At 35.0% G+C, this 25,392-nt stretch overlaps 1 protein-coding gene across 1 annotated transcript in view; it reads left to right on the forward strand.

Moving 5' to 3' along the window:
* The window catches only part of PIK3CA (phosphatidylinositol-4,5-bisphosphate 3-kinase catalytic subunit alpha), an 81,269-nt gene that overhangs the window by 25,968 nt on the left and 29,909 nt on the right, over positions 1–25,392 (forward strand). The window contains exons 2-5 of the mRNA XM_082744376.1: positions 21,507–21,934; positions 22,438–22,647; positions 23,972–24,222; positions 24,862–25,107. Of these exons, the coding sequence (XP_082600502.1) occupies positions 21,583–21,934; positions 22,438–22,647; positions 23,972–24,222; positions 24,862–25,107 (1,059 nt within the window). The 5' untranslated portion in view covers positions 21,507–21,582. The remainder of the gene's footprint in view (positions 1–21,506; positions 21,935–22,437; positions 22,648–23,971; positions 24,223–24,861; positions 25,108–25,392) is intronic.

Consider the following 25,392-nt stretch of genomic DNA (forward strand, 5'->3'; position numbering starts at 1 on the left):
AATCATGTGATTTTAAATTACTACTGAAAGATTTATTTAAAAGTTTACTGCTCCTCCTTCCTCCCATCCTCTCCCCTTAATGGGTCTTGCCTTATATAATTCTTCAGGAAAACCACTTTCAGCTGTTTCAGCTACTTATATTTTCTAGCTTGTAATAATGGGGTTATAGCACTATCCCTTGGTCCACCAATATTTGAGATTCATTCATTTCTTCTTCTTCTTCTTCTTTTTTTATTTGACAGACAGAGACCACAAGTAGGCAGAGAGGCAGAGGAAGAAGCAGGCTCCTTGCTGAGCAGAGAGCCCGATGCAGGGCTCGATCCCAGGACCCTGAGATCATGACCTGAGCCGAAGGCAGAGGCTTTAACCCACTGAGCCACCCAGGCACCCCTCATTCATTTCTTTTTGTAATGTGATTTTAACTCTTTTTATGCCTATTTTGCCTTCTCTCACAAACTAATATGTTTAGTTATTACTGGTTAAATACACACTGTGTGTTTTCATGATTATGACCATAAAATTATTATTCAGTAATGAAGCAAATAGTACATGCGGTTATATCTTTTCTGGGTTTCATTTTTATTAAATAATTATCTCATTTAAAAATTCTGCTTACTTACGATTGTTATCTGAGTGTCTTCCCATATAGTCCTTCTTTGTAATATCTTTCACCTGTGAGATAATTAGTTTGGTTATTTTCCTAAGATATCCTTCCTAGAGCCTTCAGCTTTTCTGATTTAATCATTACTGCTCCCTAGGTCTCTTTCACAGCTGTTTTCATAAGACTTCTCTTTGGTATCATCCTGGAAATTCCCTACACTTGCTTCCTGTGTTGGAGCTTTGATTTCCTGTGCCCCATACCTTCATGGTTTATTCCCTCATTTACAGGAGCATATCTTCTAATGGCTTCCTAAAAAGGGATAACTGAGATGTAAATTTTTTGAGATTTTGCATGCCTTAATATGTCATTTTCTACTCCTACAATTATGTGATATTTTAGGTGAGTGTAGAATTCTAGATTGAAAATAATTTTTACTCAGAATTTTTGCAGTGTTGGTCTACTGCCTTCTATCTTCCAGTTGTGCTATTTAGTGGTCCAGTACCACTCTGGCTCTTGGTCTTTTAGTTATTTTTCTCCTTGGAAGTATTTATTACCTTCTCTTTGTGCCTAGTGTTCTGAAGTTTTAAGGTATTGTATTTTTCAGTAATTGTGCTGTGCGCCAATAAGTAGGTCCTTGCTTTCTGCAGACTTAACATCCTTCAATTCTTAGAGATTTGCTTGTCTTACTTTTTTGATATTTTCTCCCCTCTGTTTTCGTGGTCTTTCTGGAATTCCTACAAATCAGGTATTAAACTTCCTGGATTTCTTTCTCTGTTTTTTACCCTTCCCTCCTATTACTCATCTTTTTCTTTTTATTCTGCCTTCTAGAAAATTGCCTTGACTATAACTTCAAATTTTTATTGAACTTTTTTCAGCTTTTCTTGTCTAATTGTTCTTTTCTTACTGGTTCTTCATCTGGCTAATGGTATATAATAGTTTCTGTTGGAATATTTTAGTTTCTTTGATATTTTTTCTGTTTCATCATTCTGATTCTCAGCACTCCCATGATGTTTCAGTCTCTGTCCCTAATATTGGAGACTTTCCTGAAATACATAAAATCCTTGACTGTCATTTATATTTAAAGCTGGTAGACAGTGGAGTTTGAGGGCAGAACTCTTGTCTGTTGGTGAACTGTGCTGTAGGAAATCCCTAAATATTATGATCTTTCTCTAGCCTAATCAGTTTTTAATCCTTTTCTGGAGAAAATTTACCACCTCCTATTTAAAGTTTCTTGTGTTCTAGGCTATACTGAAGAAAGGGGCTTTTGAGTCTCATTAGACTTCATGTAATCTTCTTGTTTTAGTCACAGCCTTACCCTTATCTACTTCTGTGTCTGTTTAAATCCAAGGTCAATTGGGTTTAATTTTTCCAGAAACTACACCTTCTGATTTCTAAAGGATTGGGAAGTCATTGGCTGTACTAGTTGGAGTTAAAGACCTGAAATGCTAGTAGTTCCAGGTATCTCCTAGTCCCAAACCTTTCTGAGATTCTGTGACAGTTGGCTTCCTTCTTGTCTATAAGCACTTAAATTTAATATTCCTCATCTCATTTATCATTCTTTTTTTTTTTTATCCTGTCTATACATTATGGTTTAGGGTGACAGTTTTCTAGCTTCATCAAAGAAGGTGTTTGTTTTTTTTACTCACCTTATTTAGGAGTGGGTGGGGGCACAAAGGTCTTTACACCGCTATTTTGAATCAGAAGTCTGCTCCCTCCCTTTTTATAAACACACTGCTCTGTTGCTCTTATTTTACTCCTTACTGTATTTTGATGATTATTTCATATCAGTACATACAGTTATATATCATTCATCTTAAAGCTGTATAGTATTTCATAAAATGCACTACTATAACTTACGTAACTATTCCCCTGTTGATATGAGGTTGTTTCTAGCTTTTGCTTTCATAAACATTGCTTCATTAAATATTCTTTTTTTTTTAAGATTTTATTTATTTATCAGAGAGAGGGTGGGGGAGAGAGCAAGCACAGGCAGACAGAATGGCAGGCAGAGGCAGAGGGAGAAGCAGGCTCCCTGCTGAGCAAGGAGCCCGATGTGGGACTTGATCCCAGGACGCTGGGATCATGACCTGAGCCGAAGGCAGCTGCTTAACCAACTGAGCCACCCAGGCATCCCTCATTAAATATTCTTTAAACTACTTTTTGGTGAATTTTTTATAGACATATCCATATAACAAATTCCTATTGGTGGGATTGCCTAGTTTAAGAATATGTACATTTTAATTTTTGAATCATATTGTCAAAATTGTCATCTAGAAAGTTTACATTTCCACCAACTTTCTAAGAGTGCTATCTTTATAGTAATTAGTTTCATCTCAAATTTTTTTCTTCTAATTTTATTTATTTATTTATTTGCCAAAAAGAGATAGGGGGAGAGAGAGAATGCACAAGCAGGGGGAGCAGGAGGCAGGGGGAGAAGTTCCCTGTTGAGTAAGGAGCGTAATGCGGGCGGGATTCAATCCCAGGACCCTGGGATCATGACCTGAGCTGAAAACAGATGTTTAATGCTTAATTTTTTTTTAAAGATTTTATTTATTTATTTGACAGAGAGAAATCACAAGTAGTCGGAGAGGCAGGCAGAGAGAGAGAGAGGGAAGCAGGCTCCCTGCTGAGCAGAGAGCCCGATGCGGGACTCGATCCCAGGACCCTGAGACCATGACCTGAGCCGAAGGCAGCGGCTTAACCACTGAGCCACCCAGGCGCCCAATGCTTAATGTTTTTCAATCTGATAAGTAAAAAATGGAAATATATCAATTTTTTTTGCATTTTTAAATTATCTTCTTAAGCTTATCCCGTTTGTTTCCTTTTCTCCAGACTGCATTTGTACTGTTTTCTTATTCATCTTTTTCTTATTGATTTGTCTGAGCTATTTATAAATTTCACCAAAAAATTAACCTTTTGTCCTATGTATTAAATATATATCATTACCAGTTAGCCAGTAGTCTTTCCATTTGTTTTGTGGTACTTTTGCCAAACCAGATTTTTTTACTTTTACTTAATCAAACTTCTCCACCTTTTCCTGTATGTCTTCTTGGTATTATAATGTTAATATATAAATAAACCATAGTTTTCTTTTATATGAACAATGACCAATTATATAATGGAAGAGAAGAACTCATTTATAAAATTAACAAAAAGATCACTTATCTAAGAAATTTAGTTGGCTATAGCAGAATTTACATGAAGAAATCTTTTAAAACTATTAAGAAGGCAAAGATTTCTTGGACAAGACTTAAGAAGCACTGGTCATAAAAGAAAATGAGATAAATAAGACTATCAAAATTAAAAATTTGTGCTCTTCAAAAGACAACATTAAAATGAATAGATATACCACAGAATGGGAAAAAAAAATATTCTCAGTACTTGTAAGTGGCAAAAGAACTTAAATCCAGAATATCTAAAGAACCTCTGAAGTCAGCATTTTAAAAACATCAACTACCTGGTATAAAAATGTGTAAAGACTCAAACAGACATTCCACAGAAGATAAACAAATGGCCAATAAGCACATGAAAAAATTGCAACATCATTAGTCATCAGTAAATGCAAATTAAAACCATAGTGTTTTTATACACCACTCCATGCCCACTAGAATCTAAGCTAAAATAGAAAAACTGGTACAGCTGACTAGTTATGAGGATATAGAGCAACTGGAATTCTCATTTATTGCTGGTGGGAATGCCAGATGGTCAGCCACTTTGGAGAACTGCCTACAAAGTTAAACATAACATTTACCTTATGTATTGGGAGGTCACCAAGACCACCCCCAGGCTCAATGGTTTACTGAGAGAACTCCCAGGACTCTATGTGTAATCGTGCTTACATACCATGGTTTATTCCAGTAAAAGGGTACAAACCAGTGGAGTCAGCAAAAGGAAAAGGTGCATGGGGAGAAATCCAGGGTAGATTAGGTGCGGGCCTCTGAGGGTCCTCTTGCAATGGAGTCACATAAGATACATGTAAATTCCCCAACAAGAAGTTGAGACAGCATAAATTAAATATAGACAACCAGGGAAGCTTGTTAGATTCAGTACATGAATATTTTGAGGCTGATCCCTCTGCCCAGCACATACCCAAATTCCAGAAGGCAAGCAGTTATTGAGAATAAAATACTGTTTTCGTAAACAATTTAGGCACAGTGAGCCACTTTTATCACTTAGGGGGTGGAAATCCTTTCCGAATCCATGATCCAAGCTCCCAGACCTTGCAAGCAGGCCTTCTTAAAGATAAGTAGTCAGCCTGCATACCATACAACCCAGCATTTTACTCCTAAGTATTTGCCAAAAGAGATGAAAGTCCACTAAAACAAAAACAAGAAAAAAATTATATAAGATTGTTTATGGCCAAAGCCATAACAGCCCATGTATTCAACAACTGGAGAGTGGATAAACAAGTTGAAATATATTTTGGACTGCTACCTGACAATTTAAAAGAATTGATTACTGATACATTAACAACATGGATAAATCTCAGATATGATATGTTAAGCAAAAGAAGCCAAACACAAGAGAGTATACACTCTGTGGTTCAATTTATATGAAGTCAAGAACCTGTAAAAGTAACTTATGATTACGGAAATGAAAATGCAATAATCTAGGGACAGAGAGAGAAATGAATTGGAAAAGAGCGTGAGGTAATGTTCCAGGTAATAGATATGTCCTATATCTTGTTTTGTATGCTGGTTACATGGTTATAAAAAGTTGTCAAAAGTCATCAAACTTAACACTTAAGATATGTACAGTTCACTGTATTTTAATTATAGTACAATTAAAAAGTACTGAAGAACATTGAAAAACAAAATTAGGCAAGTATAAGTACATCCTTGGATAGGAAAGATATCTTGTAAAAATGTCAGTTCTCCCTAAATTAGTACAAATCAAGTTTCTCGATCAAAGTACAAGTTTTGCTTTGATCTTTGTTTTGAATTTCACAAAATGATTCTAAAATTAATCTGGAATTATAAACCAAGTTTAGTGAGACTGTGAAGGGACAGAAGGGAAAGCATTGGGCTGAATTTATAGGAAAGGTATGATTTAAATGGCAACGAATGGGAATAGATGTGGGAGAAAGATTGTGGACTCTTAGAACGCAAAGAAAACTAAAAGAAAACGATTGATTGAGAAAGGTTAGAACTTAGAGTGTGGGGGGAAAGCGTAATCACAGAGCATAGTTGTAATGGTTGGTGAGGTTTTGAGTTTGAAGTATATTCTTATAGCAGAAATGCACTATATTATTTTAATTGAGTAGTGATGGGATTAGATATATGTTTTAGGTAGCCAGTTTTAGTGACACTGGATAGCAAATTGGGGGAGGGGATCGAGTTCTGTGTTTTCAGGGCTTTTTACCTTAGTTCTTACTGTACACTTAAACGTCTCCTCATTTTGTAGCTGTCAGAAACCCTACCAGTCCTTTCAGATCCTACCAGCATATTTCCCATAAGCAAGCACATACTTAACACTTTCTCCTATAATTACTATATTCTGCCTTGTAGATTGTAAGGTAATAAAGGTTAAAACTCTGTCCTTTTCACCTTCTCTTCTGTGCACATGTGAATGGTTTTTTTCCCCTCTTTACTTTGTCAGTGTCTTGTAGATAGCAATGGCTTTATGAATGCTTGTTGAATTAGAGATCTGTCCTTGTTCCATATGAGAACTCCTTAGGGTTTAGTAGTGAAAGAGATACTCCCCCCCAAAAGTGATGAATTTTGGGGTGATTTAATGAGTAGAAGTGATATCATACAAAAGGAATTGAGAATTCCAAAGTGTCTAACCTTAGAGATTGAGAGAGTGGCGATGAATAGAGAGAGTTAAGAGGTACTAACAAAAGAAACAAAGGAGACCAGAAAAATATCCTAGCAAGATTATTTTGACTTGATTTTAGGAAAATTGGACGGGGAGGGGGGACTTTAAATCATTTAAAACATCATTAGTTCCTTATCTTTTCTTAAAAAGACTTTATTTGAGAGACAGAGAGTGAGAGAGCACAAGCAGGGGGAGTGGCAGAAAGAGGGAAAAGCAGAGTCCCTGCCAAGCAGGGAGCCCGACCTGGGCTCAATCCCAGGACCACAGGAACATGGCCTCAGCTGAAGGCAGATGCTTAACCTACTGAGCTACCCAGGCACTCCAGTAGTTCCTTATCTTTGTAACTTTTACCTTTTAATAATGAAGATATTTTAAGATGAGATATAAAATATGAACCTGAGAACATTTGAACATTTAACATTATGGAAATAAATACCCACTTTTAGAATGTCCTCTACATATTTTACAATGACTTTGTAATAGATTACCCAAATAGTGAGGGAAGGTGTGTGGGTGTGTGTATGTGTGTGTGTCTATCTGTCTGCCTGTCTGTCTGTCTCTGTATTTTGTCCTGGGAAGATGATATTCTGACAGAACAGAATAAAAGAGCAGTATTGAAAATAGTTAGACTAAAGGTTGTTTTTCTGTCACCACACACCAGATATGTAGAGTAGTAAAAGCAGACAGATGGACAGTTCTGTCTAGTTTTGGAGTGTTCGAATAGAGAAAAGAAACATTCTGTTCCATTTATTCAGAAAAGGAATTTCTAGGCTAAATTACTGGTTTCAGTAATAAGTTTCATATTCTGACCAAAGAAACATTATTTTTTTACCCTGGGGATAATGACTCATGCTCTTCTCAGAATTTTGCTTTTGTGTAAACTAAAGTGCAGTCATAAATACAGCACTGTTATTTGGATCTTAGTGCTAATGATACCATTGTGAGTAGACTAGTAATGGGTAAGAACACTAGTATTGTAAAGCCAATTGGAACAAAGGAGCCAAGCACAGGTTTTAATTAGCTGATTCCTAGAGATGTGAAAGTAGATTTTTTTTAAACTAATAAGCTAATTATTGTGGTTTTGTTAATTATGCTATTAAAGTAGAGCCCATACTTTTATCTTTGAAAAAAACTTTGAGACAAAAGGTGAATTTCTGACTTGCAATATTGACAGTGGGGATATTTTAAAGAATTTTTTTCTGTGCCTTTTTTTCTTATGCCCCATCAAATTGGTATGAGACTAACAAATTGTGACCACTTAGACCATTAGGCAACTATCAAATAGTAGAAATTATTAGTATTGGCTAGATGAAGTTAAAAGTTTGTGGCCCAGGGACGCCTGGGAGCTCAGTCAGTTAAGAAGAGTCTGCCTTCAGCTCAGATTATGATCTTAGGGTCCTGGGGTTGAGCCCCATGTCTGGCTCCCTACTCAGGAGAGCCTGCTTCTCCCTTTCCCACTCTCCCTGCTTTTGTCTCCCCTCTAGCTGTTTCTCTCTGTGTGTCAACTAAATAAACAAAATCTTAAAAATAAGTAAATAAAAGTTAATGGTCTGGTTTTGTTTAACCTTAATCTTGCAATTAAAAAATAGAGGTTTGAATGTGCTTTTTATGTACCATAATAAATGTTTTCCACATTTTCATATCAGCCTTCTCCATCATGTGTCCATCTCCGTAATAACCATTAGTGAGCACAGACTCAAAAGTCTCTGTTCTTGTCCTCCACGTTCTCTCTCTCCAACTCCGGAGCTCCCTTCTCTCTTCGCTTTAGTATTTGCATTCATTCCCTTTCTTGAGTTCTTACTCCCTAGTGAATGTTTAGAACTTTAGTTCCTTTATCTGTTTCAAACTTCTTAGTCTCACTCTGTGCCTTTATTTTACTTTCAGCAAGATTACCTAATAAATTGTAATGTGCGAAGCAGTTGTTGGGATAATAGTTTAATGACTTAGGTTAAATAACTGGTTTACAATTTTTTGTCAGTTGATACATTTTCTAAAGAAGCACTTTAACTTACTGAATTATTATAAGGTAATGTGTTGTTTAATAATATGCCTTAGGTGGTCAACAGATGACATATTGAGCATCAGTGAATAAAATAGAAAAATTCTACTTACTGGTCACTTATGTTGCTATTTTTACAGTGACACCCATTTCAAATTGTCATTCACATTGCTTTCATTTTAAAGTATAATAACTATAGCTTTTCAGATATGTGATGTATTACACCATATTAACTATAAGTGAACAATAAATGTTTAAAAAGGCAAAGTAAAGACCATCTACTAATACCTCTCTCTTATCAAGTGGATTCTTAGGTACTGTACCCATATTGTATTGGCTTAAAAAATAGATTTTTAAAATATTTGTGCTCACGTGCCTTGACGTTGCCATACTATCACTCATAGAACTTTCCTGTTCACATCTTGGCTAAGTGGTGCTTGTGCTGAAATTAAGCTCCTCTCTCTTTCTGATTGCGCTTCTGGGAGATCTGTGTCCTTTGCTTGCCAAATAGCTATTCAGCATTCCTTCAAATTTTGCTTTAGTGAAATAACCCCTTTATCATAGGTCAAATATTGAAGGATGATAAATCACTATTAAAGTTGGTCAATTATTACTTGCAGTGGAGTTTTTTCCCCATTACTATTGAATACTAAACTATTCTGTCATTGTCAGAAAATGGAGCAGATGGCATTTTGAATTTAGAATGTTGAGTTGGTAAAAAAATGAAAATAATACTCCAAAGCAAAAAGACCCTCTATGAAATATGTCTGGATTCAATTAGGTGAATATATTGTGTCTGCCAGTACCTTCAGTCAAAGGTAGCTCTCTTTATTGGAGTGGACTAGATTGAACATTTATTATTTTATCATTTTGGGATTCTTTTCTCTTTGTGGACACAAACTACCTGTTCTGTACAAGGAAGAAAGAACATCTGGGTCTACTGAGAAATCTGTAGTTAACCCAAGTTTCACTTTATAATGGCAGTATAAGGTTGGTGTGCAAGACTCATCTTTTCATAATCAAGAAAGACCGTAGGGTTAACCAGTGGAGTGCAAACAAGTTTTAATGCACCTAGACACTAGAGAGCTACCACCAGAAGGAATTGTACCTGACTAGAATCCCCAGAAGTAATTAAACTATGTCTTCATCTCATGATTTAAGGAAATAAGGTAGCTGTTCATGCTTGATGAGTAAAGAAAACAAAAAGGAATAGTGTGAAGCGACTGTTTTCCAGAAGTTCATCCACCCTTACCCATAGTGGCAGGAAGAGTTGGAAGAAGATTCTTGAGGTATTCAAAGATAGGGAAAGGCTTACAATGGCATTATACTATACTAGAAAAAAAAAATAAAGATAAAAGAAAAAGTCATTTGATAAACTTGAAGTAAATCCTTACTCCTGATGGCTATGGAAACCTCTTGCCTTCAATTTGTTATAGGTCTTTAAAAGAATAGTCAAGGGAGGTGGAAGACACATTGCTACAGTGACCTCTTTCTAGATGTTCTTATTTAAGATATTTAATCTAGATACTTTTGGGCTTCCCATTGAATTTATCTAGCGAGGATCTGGATGATGTACTCTTTTTGTCTCTTCTTTCTCCGTCATTAGCAGCCAGGAAATAACAATTTTACAAATCAACCAAGTCTAGGATGGTGTTAGATTCTTTAGGGCAAGAAAGAATGAAGTTACTTTTTGTGAAACATGAAGGCTTTTGAAAAAAAAAAAAAACAGGGGAGAGTTAGTTTTCATACTGATTTTAAGCTGAAAAGTAGAACCCTTTTATTCTTTTTTCTTAACCCATAAATCAAGAAACAGTCTGTGGTTGGCAACATCTGCACAATACCAAATATTAAATAATACCAAATAATAAATTGCTTTTGTTCCTGAAGTACATGAGTATGAGTACAATGAAGTACAAAATTGCTTTTGTTCCTGAAGTACATGAGTCTCATTTGTAAAGGGAAATTACTACGGACTATGAGCCCCATAGTTATCATCAGTAATAAGTTTGGTTGTAAACTTAATTGTAAAAGGGTAAACATTAAGGTCCTTTTCTCTTTATGTTCCCTTGCAGCCTAAAATGTTTGCTTAACAGAAAATAGGAGTAACATTTCAAGAACACCACCATATTTTGCATTTCCTTCTTTCCTTCCCTCCTTCCTTCCTTGCTGGGCTGGTCTCGTCATTGATCTCATATTGGTTAAGTTTTCATGGACACAACCAGGCACATAATTGGGGTTCTCTTTTCCCTGTCTTGTTGAAGTATACTTTTGGCCCTTGAAGATGTAGATACACCTATGCAATTTAAATATCTGAGGATTATTTCTCTCTTTATATGAAAGAGACTAGTTTGTAACAATTCACAAGGCAAGTTTTTTTTCTCTTGTACAAAGTTACTCTCCACATTATACCAAATTTCCTTTAAGTATTGCTTCAGTGAACCAGATAGTATATTATTTAATGTAGGAGATGAGCTGTGTTGTTGGTTTTAGCCCAAAAGGATCATTCCTGCTTATTTTCAATCAAACCAAATATGATTAAAAGCCTTTTTTTTTTTTTAATATGAAGAGAAAATCAGTGGGACAGTCTATATAATACCCTTTTGCTTTTCTCTTTTCCTAACTGGTCATTATTTTTTTCAGTCCAAGAACCAAAAATATTTGTTACTATGACTTTGCATTTTCATCTCTATCACTCATTGCATTTTCTCTTTTTCTTTAAATAAGAAAACCAATATAATTTCGTATATAAGTAAATTTTACCAATTATGATTCTAAAATAAGAATTTTTTAAAGATTTTATTTATTTGACGGATAGAGAGAGAGATCACAAGTAGGCAGAGAGGCAGGCAGAAAGAGGGGGAAGCAGGCTTCCTGCTGAGCAGAGAGCCCAATGCGGGGCTCTATCCCAGGACCCTGAGATCATCATGACCTAAGCCAGAGGCAGAGCGTTAACCCACTGAGCCACCCAGGTGCCCCTAAAATAAGAATTTTTGTATATATTTCTTCTGCCATTTTCTTACGTCTCTCGTTGACTTGTATTTGATTTTTTTTATGTTTTATCATTATTGAAATATATCAAATGTCTATTCAATGCTTATGCTCTACTGAATGTATAAACTGAGTTCAACAGACAGGCCTCGGGACACCTGGGTGGCTCAGTCAGTTAAACATCTGACTTCAACTCAGGTCATGATCGCAGGATCCTGGGATCAAGCCCCATACAGCTTCATGCTCAGTCAGGAGTCTGCTTTCCCTTTCCCTCTGCCCCTCTGTGCTCATGTGCTCACTCACACAAATAAATGAATAAAATCTTAAAAAAAAAAAAAACAGGTATAGGCTTCATCCTTTAAGAATTTTGCAGTTCAGGGGCACCTGGGTGACTCAGTGGGTTAAGCCTCTGCCTTCAGCTCAGGTCATGATCCCAGGGTGCTAGGATCGAGCCCCTCATCGAGCTCTCTGCTCAGCGGGGAGCCTGCTTCCTCCTCTCTCTCTGCCTGCCTCTCTGCCTACTTGTGATTTCTCTGTCCAATAAATAAATAAAAATCTTTAAAAAAAAATTTGCAGTTCAATAAGAATACAGAGACAAATAAAAGATGAGGACAGAGACATTTATACGGATTTCAAATACATAAGTAAAATATTCTGCATCAAAATATTTCTTAATAACTATAAAATAAGTTGAAACACTTAAGTTCTGTCTCCTTTCTGGACCCATGGATCTAGATAGCATGGATCCAATAGATAAGAGAGGGAAACTTCTTTGAATTTCCATGCACCAAGCACTATGCTAGGATTTTACATATATTGTTTCATTTAACTCTTACCATTGTGAGATAATAACTATTTTTATTCACTTTGTGCAAATAAGGAAACTCCTGGAGAAGTCTGAAGAATTGCAGGATTCTCTTGGGGCACCTGCGTGGCACAGTTAGGCAACAGATTCTTGGTTTCTGCTCAGGTTGTGATGTCAAGGGTTGTGAGATCGAGCCCCATGTTGGGCTCTGCACTCTGCAGAGTCTGCTTAGGACTCTTTCTTACTATCCTTATAACCCCTTACTCCCTCAACTTGCCTGCTCTCAAATAAATAAACAAAATCTTTAAAAAAAAAAAATTGCAGATTTCTCCATAAGGGTGGTAGAACTGAGAATGATAGAGCAATGATCTTAACAAAAGCAAAAACCCTGGTTAGACCATTTCTCTTCTACCCCTAGAACTAGACGGGGTTCATATATGTTGTTTTCTTTGCTACTCAACAGTGAATAATACCATAGTTGAAAAAAATGTAGAGGTTTCCAAAATGTTTTCAGCTCCATTGATTATTTGTTCCAGGTATTAAGATGTCAAAGCTCAAGTCATTGGTTAGATTTTCTTTTTGGAATCATTAGCTTTGTCCTTTGGGCAGAAAGAGGCACCCATGATTCTGTCCACCTGCCTTATCAATATATGCCATCAGTCACAAGGTGGGCTGGTTAATAAGGAGAAATCAAAGAATTAGAGCAAAAATATTCTACTACTAGAAAAATAAGGCAAAATATTAATGTGTTTTTCATTTGAGGTATTAGTCATTCTTTCAGTTCTATATTTTGGAATCATAGCTTACCAAATACTGCCATCTGGATCTAAAAACATAAATGGGGTTTCTAGAGTTGCCCAATTTACTGTTGACTTTTGACTGCCTGCTGCTTGTTTCATGTGAAACTATGATAATCTGCCTTGACTCCCTCACAAAGAGAAAATAAATATTTCCTGGAAAACTCTATGTCACTGAAGAGTCATTTGTCTTTTTAAATTGTATGATATTGTGAAATATCTTTTTTTGTATTTTGTACCTTAACTATATTTACTTTTCCTCGTAATCCTGTCTATATGTCTACCCATCACCTCCATCTACTAATATTTAGTCTCTTTTTGAGCTTAAATTTTAAGAAATTTTATCACACACTAAAATTTGAATTTTCAGAGTTCAAATTGGGAAAATTAGTGACTCCATCTTTTGAGGTTTAGTGAAGTTTCTTTATATAAAATATAGAATTCAAGTTCCTTTTTTAATAATCTAAGATCAAGAATTAATCTATACTGAATTAGTAACTCTGATGCTTGTTTACTCTCAGTTCTGCTAGTCACACTAGATTCTTTTAATCCACCTAATAAAGTCCTTGTTCACGTTTATTGATAATCAGAAGTCTACAGGGGCACCCAGCGTGGCTTAATCAGTTAACCATCTGCTTTCAGCTCAGGTCATGATCTCGGGGTCCTGGGATCGAGCCCTGTGTTGGACTCCCTGCTTAGCCAGGAGTCTACTTCACCTTCTTCCTCTCCCCGTCTCTCCACTCATGCTCTCTCTCGAAATAAATAAATAAAATATTAAAAAAAAAAAAGTCTACATTGACATAGACATAACTGACTTAGACCTTAATTGTTTGTCATTATTTTTTTTTTAAATCAATTAGCACAGACCCTTCCTAAGCCCACCTATGAACCTCATATTTGGGAACTCTTATTTTAAACAAATCATTAAACCTCTGAAATGTATTTTTAAATCTCTGAAGTGTATTTCACAGTATTGTGAATTTAATAGTGAAAATGAATTATATTCCCTTCTAAAGGAATTTGAATTTTCTACATACCAGTCATGAGAACTCGATTTTCCACCCTGAAATTGTTAAGGTCTCTCTCCGAATAACTAAGAGAATGAGTTAAATCTGTTTTCTCATGGTCAGCTTGTAAAGGTCAGTGAAGGACAGCATTTTGAAAGAAGTGGATAAAATGCATCCTTCCAGCACTAGTGTATATTACAGCTGTCCCTTTGGACTCACTCCAACAACAGCTCAGTGACTCTTAGAGGAAGAGAATTTTAGAGGCCCCTACTGGGGCTCCTGGAAAATCATACTGAAAAACACTTGTTTCCCATGCATTTCCACTACAGTAAAATTTGTTTAAAATTATGCTTCTTACCTTCAAATCCAGTTAGTCTCTCAGTGTTTTTGATTTCCCTTTATAAGATGTCTTCATCCATCTCTTTCTTCTATTAACTATTGCTACTTCTTTTTTATTTCAGGCCCTGGGACTCCCCTTGGGCTAACTTTAGCAATTTAGTTTTCCTACTTCTTATGCTCTAGGACTGTAGTGACCCCAAAAAAGATCCTATCCTGAAAAAGTTTATAGTCTAGTAGAAAGTCAAATATGGATATAGATAACTTTAAGAATGTGTTAAGGTACAATTATAGACATATATGTAAGAGTCTGGGTAACATTAAGAAAAGGGAGTAAGTAACAAAGTATTTAAAGTAACTTTGAAGGAGTATTTTAAGTAACTTTTAAGTAACTTTTTAAGGAGAGAGTATTTAAAAGTTACTTGTATTTAAAAGTTACTTTTAAAGTAACTTTTAATCAGATCTTAGAATTATTAATCCAGATTTTAATCATGTTATTTCTGTAGCAAGTATAGAGGCAAGTTTTTTATTTTGTCCTAAATCAGACTAAAGTAAGGATCTATTTGGTAAAGTAAAAAAAACAGGCAAGTATATTTTCTAGTTAATGAGTAAATAAAGAGATGCAACTGAGCAGCAAAACTACATGTTAATGTTTTCTCATTGAGCTCTCTGAGAATAAGGGTGGAAAATATCTTATCAATATATATCTAAATATACTCATATGTGTCCATTAAATCAAATAACATTGGTTAAAAGTATCAGTTAAATAAGAAATAAGTATTTGTAAAACTTTTGTTCATTCAGTAAATACTTAGGAAACTTCTGTATTTGTGGAACATAGATATCTAGAAAACACGAGCTACTTATTTTAACAGATTATGGCTGTTTGAGGTGATTAAGCTGCCAGTGGAGTCAGTATAGCTATCCCCCTAAATTTCCAAGTATACATTTCAAAATAGCTTTCTTATCTTAATTACTTTCTGATGCAGATGTAATATTATACTTTAAAAACAAATAACTGTTTTAAATATAATACACTTTTGAAATTGAAGCCTGAATTAAAATATCTAATGTATACATTTTATTTTAAAGTAATCAAGTCAGAAAAAGTCTCTGCAGTCTTAGAATGTATTTATAGACTCATAATTCATACGTACATACTAGATTTTGTTGGTGCATTTTGAGGTGAATATTAATTAGCAAAAGAACACTTTAAGCAATGACAAAAATGAAGATAAACTATCTCTTGAATCATTGCTAAAGGAATTGGGGGTAAAAAGACCAAGAGAAAATTCTAATAGCTGACAGGCATGTGAAGAGATAGAAAAGGCAGAAATAATGGAATGAATTTTAGAAATAATAACGTTTAGGGTTAACTTTAGAAGTGCTCCACAAAAAGTTCTGTATCAGATAATGATCTCCCAACACTGAAAATATTCAATTTATTGACTTCTGAGATACTTTCCTATTTCAGGATCTTAACTTCACTGCCTTAAAATTCATGCCTCCTTTCCACCTCAGCCCCGAAGGACTTCAAGTGAAATTGTAGAATTGTGGTCCACAAGGCAGGGTTAAGGATGACTTATTATGTGATGTCCATTTAGAAATTCTCCAGTTGAGGGAACCTGGGTGGCTTAGTTGTTAAGCATCTGACTCTTAATTTCAGCTCAGGTCATGGTCTCAGGGTCCTGAGATTGAGCCCCACATCAGGCTCCATGCTCAGCAGGGGGTCTGCTTGAGACTCTCGTCCTCAGGCCCTCACCTCACTAACACTCATGCTCTTTCTCTCTCAAATAAATAAAGAAATCTGTAAAAAAAGAAAATTCTCAGATTGATTTATTGGGTAATTCTGATGCCTTATCAGAAGCCAGCAAACTTTTTTGTAAAGGACCAGATATTAAGTGTTTTAAGCTCTATCGTCGTATAGCATCTGCTTAACTCTGTTGTTGTAGTGGGAAAACATCATTGACAATATACGAACACAGTTTATTGGCTGGGTTCCCATTTAAATTTATTTGCAAAAGCAGATGTTGAGCTGGATTTGGCATGTGGATCATAGTTTGACAATCTTTGCTTCAAACAATGAAACCTGAAAATACTGTTATATTAATATAAGCAAAGAAAGGATTTGAATTAAAAAACAAATTGTTAAAATGTCATTGTCATCTTGGGCTGAAAGAGAGCACATTAGATGTTTAAATTGTCCAGTGAATTAAGAACCCCTCAACTAATAAAAGTCAAGTGACAGTGGAGACTCTGAGACTGTTTTTAATATTCATTTCTGCTATTTTGTGCTTAAAGTTGTCTTTACTCCAGCTGAGCAATACCATTGCCCTCATTTGGACTGCTAATGCAGATCCAGCGCTAACCAAGAAATAAATGTGGGTTCAGGCCTTCTAAGAACCAAAGACTTTAAGTGCCTCCTGCCCAAACACAGTGCGTAACTGAAGAAGAGGAGGCTACTGTCACAGGCTGGCTGGAAAACAAGGAGATGGGGACCACTTTGAAAAGCATCATCTCCAACCTGGGGTCTTTAGAAGTAGGGCCAAAAGTACACTCAGACTCTTCCGTAATACTGAAGTGCTTTGCTCTATTGTGTTTCAGAATAGCACAGTAATTGTTTTATAATAAGGATGTAATTCATCAAGAAAAGGGTAAATTGTGAGTTATATATACTTTTTTTTTAAGAAAGCAGGAGCACCCCAATTGAAATAGCTTATCATTAGATATATACAAAGTTAGGGGAAAAGTAAAACCAACTTAATACCTAAGAGTCCTGAATAGTTATGATTTTTCAGTATTAGAATATTTCGTTCTGACATACTGAATTCAAAAGCTCAGTAGTGTTAAGGCTGAGGTCCGGTGCAGAGCCCCTTGTCCCAGGAAATGGGTCACAGCCAAAAAAAGGGTTACCCCTCACGGGTCACTCAGTGATACATTGATGGGGAACCTGGTGCTAAACCATTGGCAGACCCTGCGTCTGGGTCAAGGTTTCCCACATAGTGGTATAAAGTTCACTGCAGTCTATGGAAAGTCAGCTCTCAACACAAGGGTTTGTAAAGAAAGGACAAAAATAACAATAGAGAAGTTCTTTACTCCTAAAATATTTTATTTTTAGTGAATACATGTTGTGACTTCAAACTGCCAAACTATAGAGATTAAATTGAATATTAACTTTATAGTGATTTATCCCCCTCTATTGCTTTTCAAATAAGTTCCTTTGTAAATAGATTATGCACTTGCATTTAGATAATTCCACCATCTTTATCAGCATTTAATTTATGATTTAATTAATCAGCATTTAATTTCTTCTATAGTATGAAGGACCTTTTATTTAATTACATATGCATATTTAGTTACATATGCTGATTCTTAACTCTAGGGATTTTTTCCCCCCAAATTAGAGGAATTTGAGAAGATACCATTTTTACACCTTGGTTTAATGCTTATTTGATTATATCCTGTTATTTGAAGAGAAACTTTTTTTTTTTTTTTAGAAATCTGAAAAATCATGAAACAAATATAATATTCTTTTGCTCAAAATACTTTAGAAGACTCCTTTTACTTACAGCATACTACCTAAAATTCAAACTCCTTAACAAGGAATCTGCGCACCTTTCTGGCCCCTGCCTACTTCTCTCTCCCTCCTTGCTACAAACCCTACTTATTCCCATGCACTTCAAACTCAAGTAATAAAAAACAACTTGTATTGCTGGTAACAGGCTGTGTTTTTCATGGTCTGTGACTAGCACACATACTCTTGTGGCACTCGAAAACACTCTCCTCATGTCCAAGCTGCCCGTACCTTTCCTGCGATCCCTACTCTTCTATAATATTCTACTTAAATTTTACCTCTCTGATGCCTTCTCTAACTTCCTCAAGCAGTTGGAGATTTCCCATTACTTAAATTCATATTCTGTCCTACAACAATTTTCCGTTGTCAACATTGTTCTTATCTTTCATTCCCCAGTGAACTCTGAGTCCCTCAACAACCCAAGTGAAAACATTTTATTTACCTTAGTTTTCATAGCATATTTAGCTTAGAGCCCAGAACAGGTAGATATCCCTCCAAAAAAAGGCAGAGGGGGTTAGCAAGGGATTCCTTCCTTAAGCTGTAGATAACTGTACCATTTCAATAGGAATATTAGGAATCCAGGAAACTAGAGACAGCTATGAAAGTACCAGCCTCTGAGCCACTCAGTACTATTCCAGTCTTGTAGGTGAGCGTGGCATTACCGGTGCTACCTTCAACATTCAGCTCTTGAAACTAGCACTCCTTTATAAGGCTCCTTATTACTTGCCTCCCACTGTAAAAGAACTCAAGCTGCTTTTTCCCGTCCCTATCTGGTACAAGCCCTGGATAATTCATAATAGCTTGAAAAGGTAGTGTGGGTGTACTTTGCAGGTTTATTAATATTTAACATTTATTGAATGCTTACTCTATGCCAGTCTCTTTGCTTACATGTTTTTCATATATTAACTCATCTCATACAACAGTCTGATGAATTTTCTGCCATTATCCCAACTTAACAAAACAGGGTGTGGAGAATGAAGTTCAGTGAGATAAATTAAACCGAAGCAAAGCAGCTATTTACTAAGGCAGTGAGAATTTGAATCCAGTGTAACTTTAGAGCCCATTTTCTTACCTACCACCAATGAGTATTACCTGGTCATAACTGAAACCCAAATAGCAGCATGGTTACAGTGTGTACTTTGAAGTCATCTAGACCTGGATTCAAAATCTATATCTAACATTTGTGAGCTCTGAGCTAATGATTTGTACAGAGTCAGGCCTGACATCAGAAGACAAAGTTAATATCCTCTCTCTTCTATTCAGTACTACCACAGTGCCAGCCATTGCCTGCCTTCCAGAATCTTTCAAGTGTTTTATGGCTGTGATCACATTTATTCTCTTAATGAGAAGGGGTGTCTTGAGCATTCAATAATCGCTAACTGACCATAAATATACTATAGTAGGATAAAGATTAGAACCAGTAATCTCTCTGCTCTACTAGTCTTCTCTTTTGCTAATTTTTAGGGAACATTTGAGACTCTGAGATGTTATTTATTATATAAAATAGTTGCCCTTGTGATTCCATAATGTGGACCTGTGAGCACCATTCAACAAAGAAAACTATAAACACAGCTGCTGTTTTGGTGTGGCTTGTGGTTTGGTTTTGTTGTTATTTGAACTTTTTGAGCAGGCAGGTCATCATTTAAAAGTAGTCATTTGGCATTTCCCTTGCATTCTTCAAATTTTTTTGTATGTTTTAAAAAGCTTAGCTTCAGTCACTTCTATAATTATGCCCACAGATTGGTTCATCTGGTCTTTTTACTAACCAATGAATTTTCATTTAGAAATGTAAGAAATAGAATAATTGTGCTTTAAATCCGATAACTTCAGTGGGTCTCTTATAAATTTGAAGAAACGTTTTCAACTATTAAAAATCGCTTTTACATTCTCTATTGTCTTCCAGCTGATTTCTATATTTCTAGAGATGGGGGAGGGTTTGAAATTTTTGCTGTTTCTATTTCTCACCTCCTTTATGTATTGGAACTTTGAAGCATACTATAAGTACTTGTTTGCAACCTAGAGACAGCAAAAAAGTCTGCTCAAAGTAGACCCTGTTGCCCTTTCTGGCTCACACTGGCTGTAAAGTGAAAGATGGATTGTAGGGGACAATCCTAGATCCAGGGACACCATTTAGGCCTAAGTAGTGGTCCAAACAAGAAATATTGTGGCCTGACCGAAGATACTAAGAGTAGTAGTGGAGTATGCAGATTCCGGAGATAGAATTAACAGTTTGTTGATGCATTAGATGTTGAGGGCATGACATACAGGAGTCAGAAAAGACAAGTTTCTGTCTGTGAAATTACCTGTGAATTTAATTATCCTATACCCAACAAACTCATAATCTTCATACTTTTGACTTTGCCTTGGAAGGGCAAGGGCCATGTCTGTCTTCTCCAAATTATCATATTCCCAGGACCTAACATGGTCCTGTGGAAAAGCCCCAGTACTCTTTTTTTTTTTTAGCTCCAATACATTTTTAGTGAATAAACAAAGTATCATGTATGACTGTTGCGCATAGTGCCTGATAGAATAATCAAATATAGTAAGTTATCTGGGACCTTTTGTTTCATTTCTCTAGCTTTCATTTCTTTTTTATAGTCTCTCAGTTTACCTTTTCCTGTGCCTTTATAGTATAGCTTGCTGAATAAAAGAAAATATGAACAACAAAAAATAAACTTCTGGCTTTGTGGATTTTGTAGTATTTTCTAAAGAATCCCAGAGATTTTTGACATCTTTAAAAATGAGGACTTCAAATCCTAATAATACTTTGTATTTTAAAAAATATAACAAGTATTTAACACTGTTAAAACATTTTACTAACAAAGAGAGTCAGTGGGTCTCATTTGGATGTAGATCAGTTCATTTCAGTCAGAAGTATTAGGGCTGGGTTATTTGATAAAGTATATGGATAATTCAAATTTATCATCATATCTCAAGGAAAATGCATTGATGACACTTTATATTATAGTGAATATATACACAAATTATACTCTAAAAGCAGAATGGTCTAAGATGTCACTTGACAATAATGCAAAGAAGGAGATCACAAAGGTTAATTTAAGAAAAAGACAAAGCCATACAATTTCTCGTTACCGCAGGGTAGAGAGATAGGGAGTGAAAAGGAAGATTTGACTTCCCTCATCTTTACTCGCCTTTAAAATGAGAGCAGTGGACCCATGATCTTTCCGGTCCAAATTCTTTTGCTCCATAAAATAGAATGATAAAAGTAATATGTGATGGGAATTTTAATTTCAGTGTTCTTCCCATAGGGTCGGCTCTGTCTTGGTAAGACCTGATAGTGCCTGATAGACATTATAGACCTGATAGACCTTTAAAAATCTATTAAAATAATATGTTTTTAACTGAATGATTTTATTAAATAATTAAATACAAGTGCTTTTTCTAATTCCTCCTTTGGAATCCTAATTTGGAGCAAGAGTCCCTGTCAAAATATTTAAGGTGAATTATTAATACCCTAATCAATTCAAACTACAGAAAATGAGTTTTTACATTTAGTAATGCCATAAATATATTCTCCTGTAGTTTTTCTTTTAACATGTTTTTTTCCCCCCTTTGGTTTAGATTTCTGCTTTGGGACAGCCACTCATCTAATTCCTTAAAATAGTTTTATATGTAAAACTTGTAAAGGATCAGAACAATGCCTCCAAGACCATCATCAGGTGAACTGTGGGGCATCCACTTGATGCCCCCAAGAATCCTAGTAGAATGTTTACTACCAAATGGAATGATAGTGACGTTAGAATGCCTCCGTGAGGCTACGTTAATAACTATAAAGCATGAATTATTTAAAGAAGCAAGAAAGTACCCTCTCCATCAACTTCTTCAAGATGAATCTTCTTACATTTTCGTAAGTGTTACCCAAGAAGCAGAAAGGGAAGAATTTTTTGATGAAACAAGACGACTTTGTGACCTTCGGCTTTTTCAACCCTTTTTAAAAGTAATTGAGCCAGTAGGCAACCGAGAAGAAAAGATCCTCAATCGAGAAATTGGTATGACAGTTTTTATTCAATGGCATTGTTGTCCTATTCTAAAAGCAAATAACTATGAAACTTAACTATTATCTCATTACTAAAATATTTGTCTGAATCCATTAACTGCCTTTGTAACCTTAAATAAATAGATTTTGAAATAAAAACCATTACAAATCAGAAGTATTTTTTGACTACTTGGCCAAGGAACTATTTTTAGTAATATCCTATAAGTTTTTCTTTAAGAAAGTTGTTATATCCCAGTTTGGTTTTGTTAGTCTTTTTAAAAATTACATGGATGTTTGCTTCCTTTTCTCCAAGCTGCAGGAATATATTATGTGTTATATGTTAAAAATATTTGAGTCTTTGTCAACTCTTACTTTATGTATTCACCAAAATTTCTTTAAACCCAGAGAGACTTCTTTATTGTAATCTTCCCAATGTGTCAAGTTCCCCATTTGTAAGGAACATGTTTGTACTGTATGTTTAAGAGAATGTTATATTCTTTATATAATTTTTTTAAGGTTTTGCTATTGGCATGCCAGTGTGTGAATTTGATATGGTTAAAGATCCAGAAGTACAGGACTTCCGAAGAAATATTTTGAATGTTTGTAAAGAAGCTGTGGATCTTCGGGATCTTAATTCACCTCATAGTAGAGCAATGTATGTCTATCCTCCAAATGTAGAATCTTCACCAGAACTGCCAAAGCACATATATAATAAGTTAGATAAAGGTAAGAAACTTGTCAATCTACTATAATTGGTCACTATAGTAAAAATTTCTATCTCTTTTTATCTCACTTAGATGAGAAGCTTCTTGAAGACAGGGACTGTTTATACTGACAAGATATGGCTGAGTGCCAAATATATATGCATGTAATAAATATTTATTGATTGAATTGCGAACATACAGTGCTGATCCCAGTGAATTGTGTATCTTAACAATAAAACTAAAGAACTTTGCGTTTGAAATTCATTGTTACACAGTTACAACTGATTATCTTTTTACAAATAAAAAATGTAAATAGAAATACTTTATGAAATTTTGGGAAAACTTTGTATATAAATAAATTTCTTAATATTAAATGAAATAACTAAATCTGATAGATTGACTTTTGACATTTAATATGTCAATTTCTAGAATTAAGTGAACATGGAAATTTATACACTCTGGGGAAATGGAAATGTCATTTGTATCAGATAAACATTCTGTATTTTTCAAGATAACAAAGTGAAGTTTTCAATTTGAAGTTTTAGAATAAGTTAGCTTTCACACACTATTAAATATAAAATTCTGTTGGTAGATGAATTAAGACATCTTATTACTATTTCACTCTTATTATTCAAAATAGTTTAAAGCAGTATAATGTAAAATCTTCATTTGAAATTCTTTTCTACTTTAGCATACCTTCTAAAATGAAAGTCTCTCTTCATTTTCCACCAACATTCTTTATGAAACTTTTCCTACAGAAAAGTTGAAAGAATTATACTGTGAACACCTGGACCACTCTACCATAGTTTTAATCTTTCCATTTTCATCATCTTCCCTCCTTCCTCCCAGCTTAATTGATCTTAAAAGGAAAACATTTAAAAATTCATATTCTCTCCCTTCTTCCACCACCTTTTCTCTCCTTCTCATTCAGAATTTGCATTATGTCTCCATGATTCTTTCCTATAGTTGCCAAAAACTCTTCGACTTTAGGTACTGTTTAACCTTTGATACCATCATGAGTCACTCTTCACAGGCGTTGTACTCAGGAAGTATGTGATGCAGTTTAGGATGGAAATTAGCTTGACCTCAGGTATTGTGACCCACTAGTCACAGTTTTGCATGCTTGTCATGAAACATGAGATTTGGGCATGGCCGGGCAGCCCTGTCATATATGAAAGATTTGTGGTTTCTGCCTGATATTTACCTGTATTTAATTAGTTTGATTATAAGTCTTTTCTGATTATAGTTAGAATAATGGTAGTACATAGTACATACTTTTTAAAATTTGTCTCTTGAAAAATGAAATATATATGGTGATTGTATTCAATAATGTTTTCCTGTTATAGGGCAAATAATAGTGGTGATTTGGGTAATAGTTTCTCCAAATAATGACAAGCAGAAGTATACTCTGAAAATCAACCATGACTGTGTGCCAGAACAAGTAATTGCTGAAGCAATCAGGAAAAAAACTAGAAGTATGTTGCTATCATCTGAACAACTCAAACTCTGTGTTTTAGAATATCAGGGCAAGTATATTTTAAAAGTGTGTGGATGTGATGAATACTTCCTTGAGAAATATCCTCTAAGTCAGTATAAGGTGAGTAACAAGCTTCAAAAATATTAATATGAAATGTAAAAGTTGGGGACAAGTATCTGTATTTTTAGGACATTCTGAAAATTCAATGATTAGTATTAGTGAATAGCTTCATAAGTTTATTTTTAATACTCTAATTATTTTGGGCAGCTGGGCTCAGTCAGTTAAGTGTCTGCTTCAGTTCAGGTCATCATCTTGGGGTCGTAGGAGCAAGCCCCACATCAGGCTTCCTGCTCAGTGGGGTTCCTGCTTCTCCCTCTCCTTCTGCTTGCGCTTTTTCTCTCTCTCTCACTCTCTCTTAAAGAAATAAATAAATAAATTTTTTTAAGTTTAAAAAAAATGCTGTATTTAATTTGAGAGATTGATGATGAATTTGAGAGAACAGATACTTTTTTTTCCTTTAGATTTTATATACTGATATTTCGAGTCCGACTATAGATACATGGATAAGCTGATTAACATTGTTCAGATATAAACACTGTTTTCATAATGAGTATCCTCTGGTCATTGTTTTTAATTCTTTTTTTCTTTTTTTTTTTTCTTATTTATTTATTTATTTATTTTTGCTTGCATGTTTGTTGATTTTAAAATGAAACACCTTTTAAGAAATGGCTTTTTCCCTCCCCTCTTAATCTTTTACAGTACATAAGAAGCTGTATAATGCTTGGGAGGATGCCCAATTTGATGCTGATGGCTAAAGAAAGCCTTTATTCCCAACTGCCAATGGACTGTTTCACAATGCCTTCATATTCCAGACGCATCTCCACAGCTACACCATATATGAATGGAGAAACATCTACAAAATCCCTTTGGGTTATAAATAGTGCACTCAGAATAAAAATCCTTTGTGCAACCTATGTGAATGTAAATATTCGAGACATTGACAAGGTAAAGTCAAGGGTTGATGCTTATTATATAAATTACATAAACTTTTTTTACTGAACTATGTATAATAATCTGTTGGCCTGCACTGTTTTCAGATAGCTAGAAAACTCCTCCTCTCCCTTAGCTGTGCACCATTTACAGTCTTTGTCTGTAATGCTAATATCCATAATTCTAATATTCTAATCATTTTAATTAACATACTCTAAGTTCTTAAAACCATGAGTTTTATAGAATTCATTTGGCAGCAAAACCTGACCTAAAAAAGCAAGAATTTTTATAGCTTTTATA

Source organism: Mustela nivalis, assembly GCF_964662115.1.
Source record: "Mustela nivalis genome assembly, chromosome: 1".
Taxonomy (NCBI): Eukaryota; Metazoa; Chordata; class Mammalia; order Carnivora; family Mustelidae; genus Mustela; species Mustela nivalis.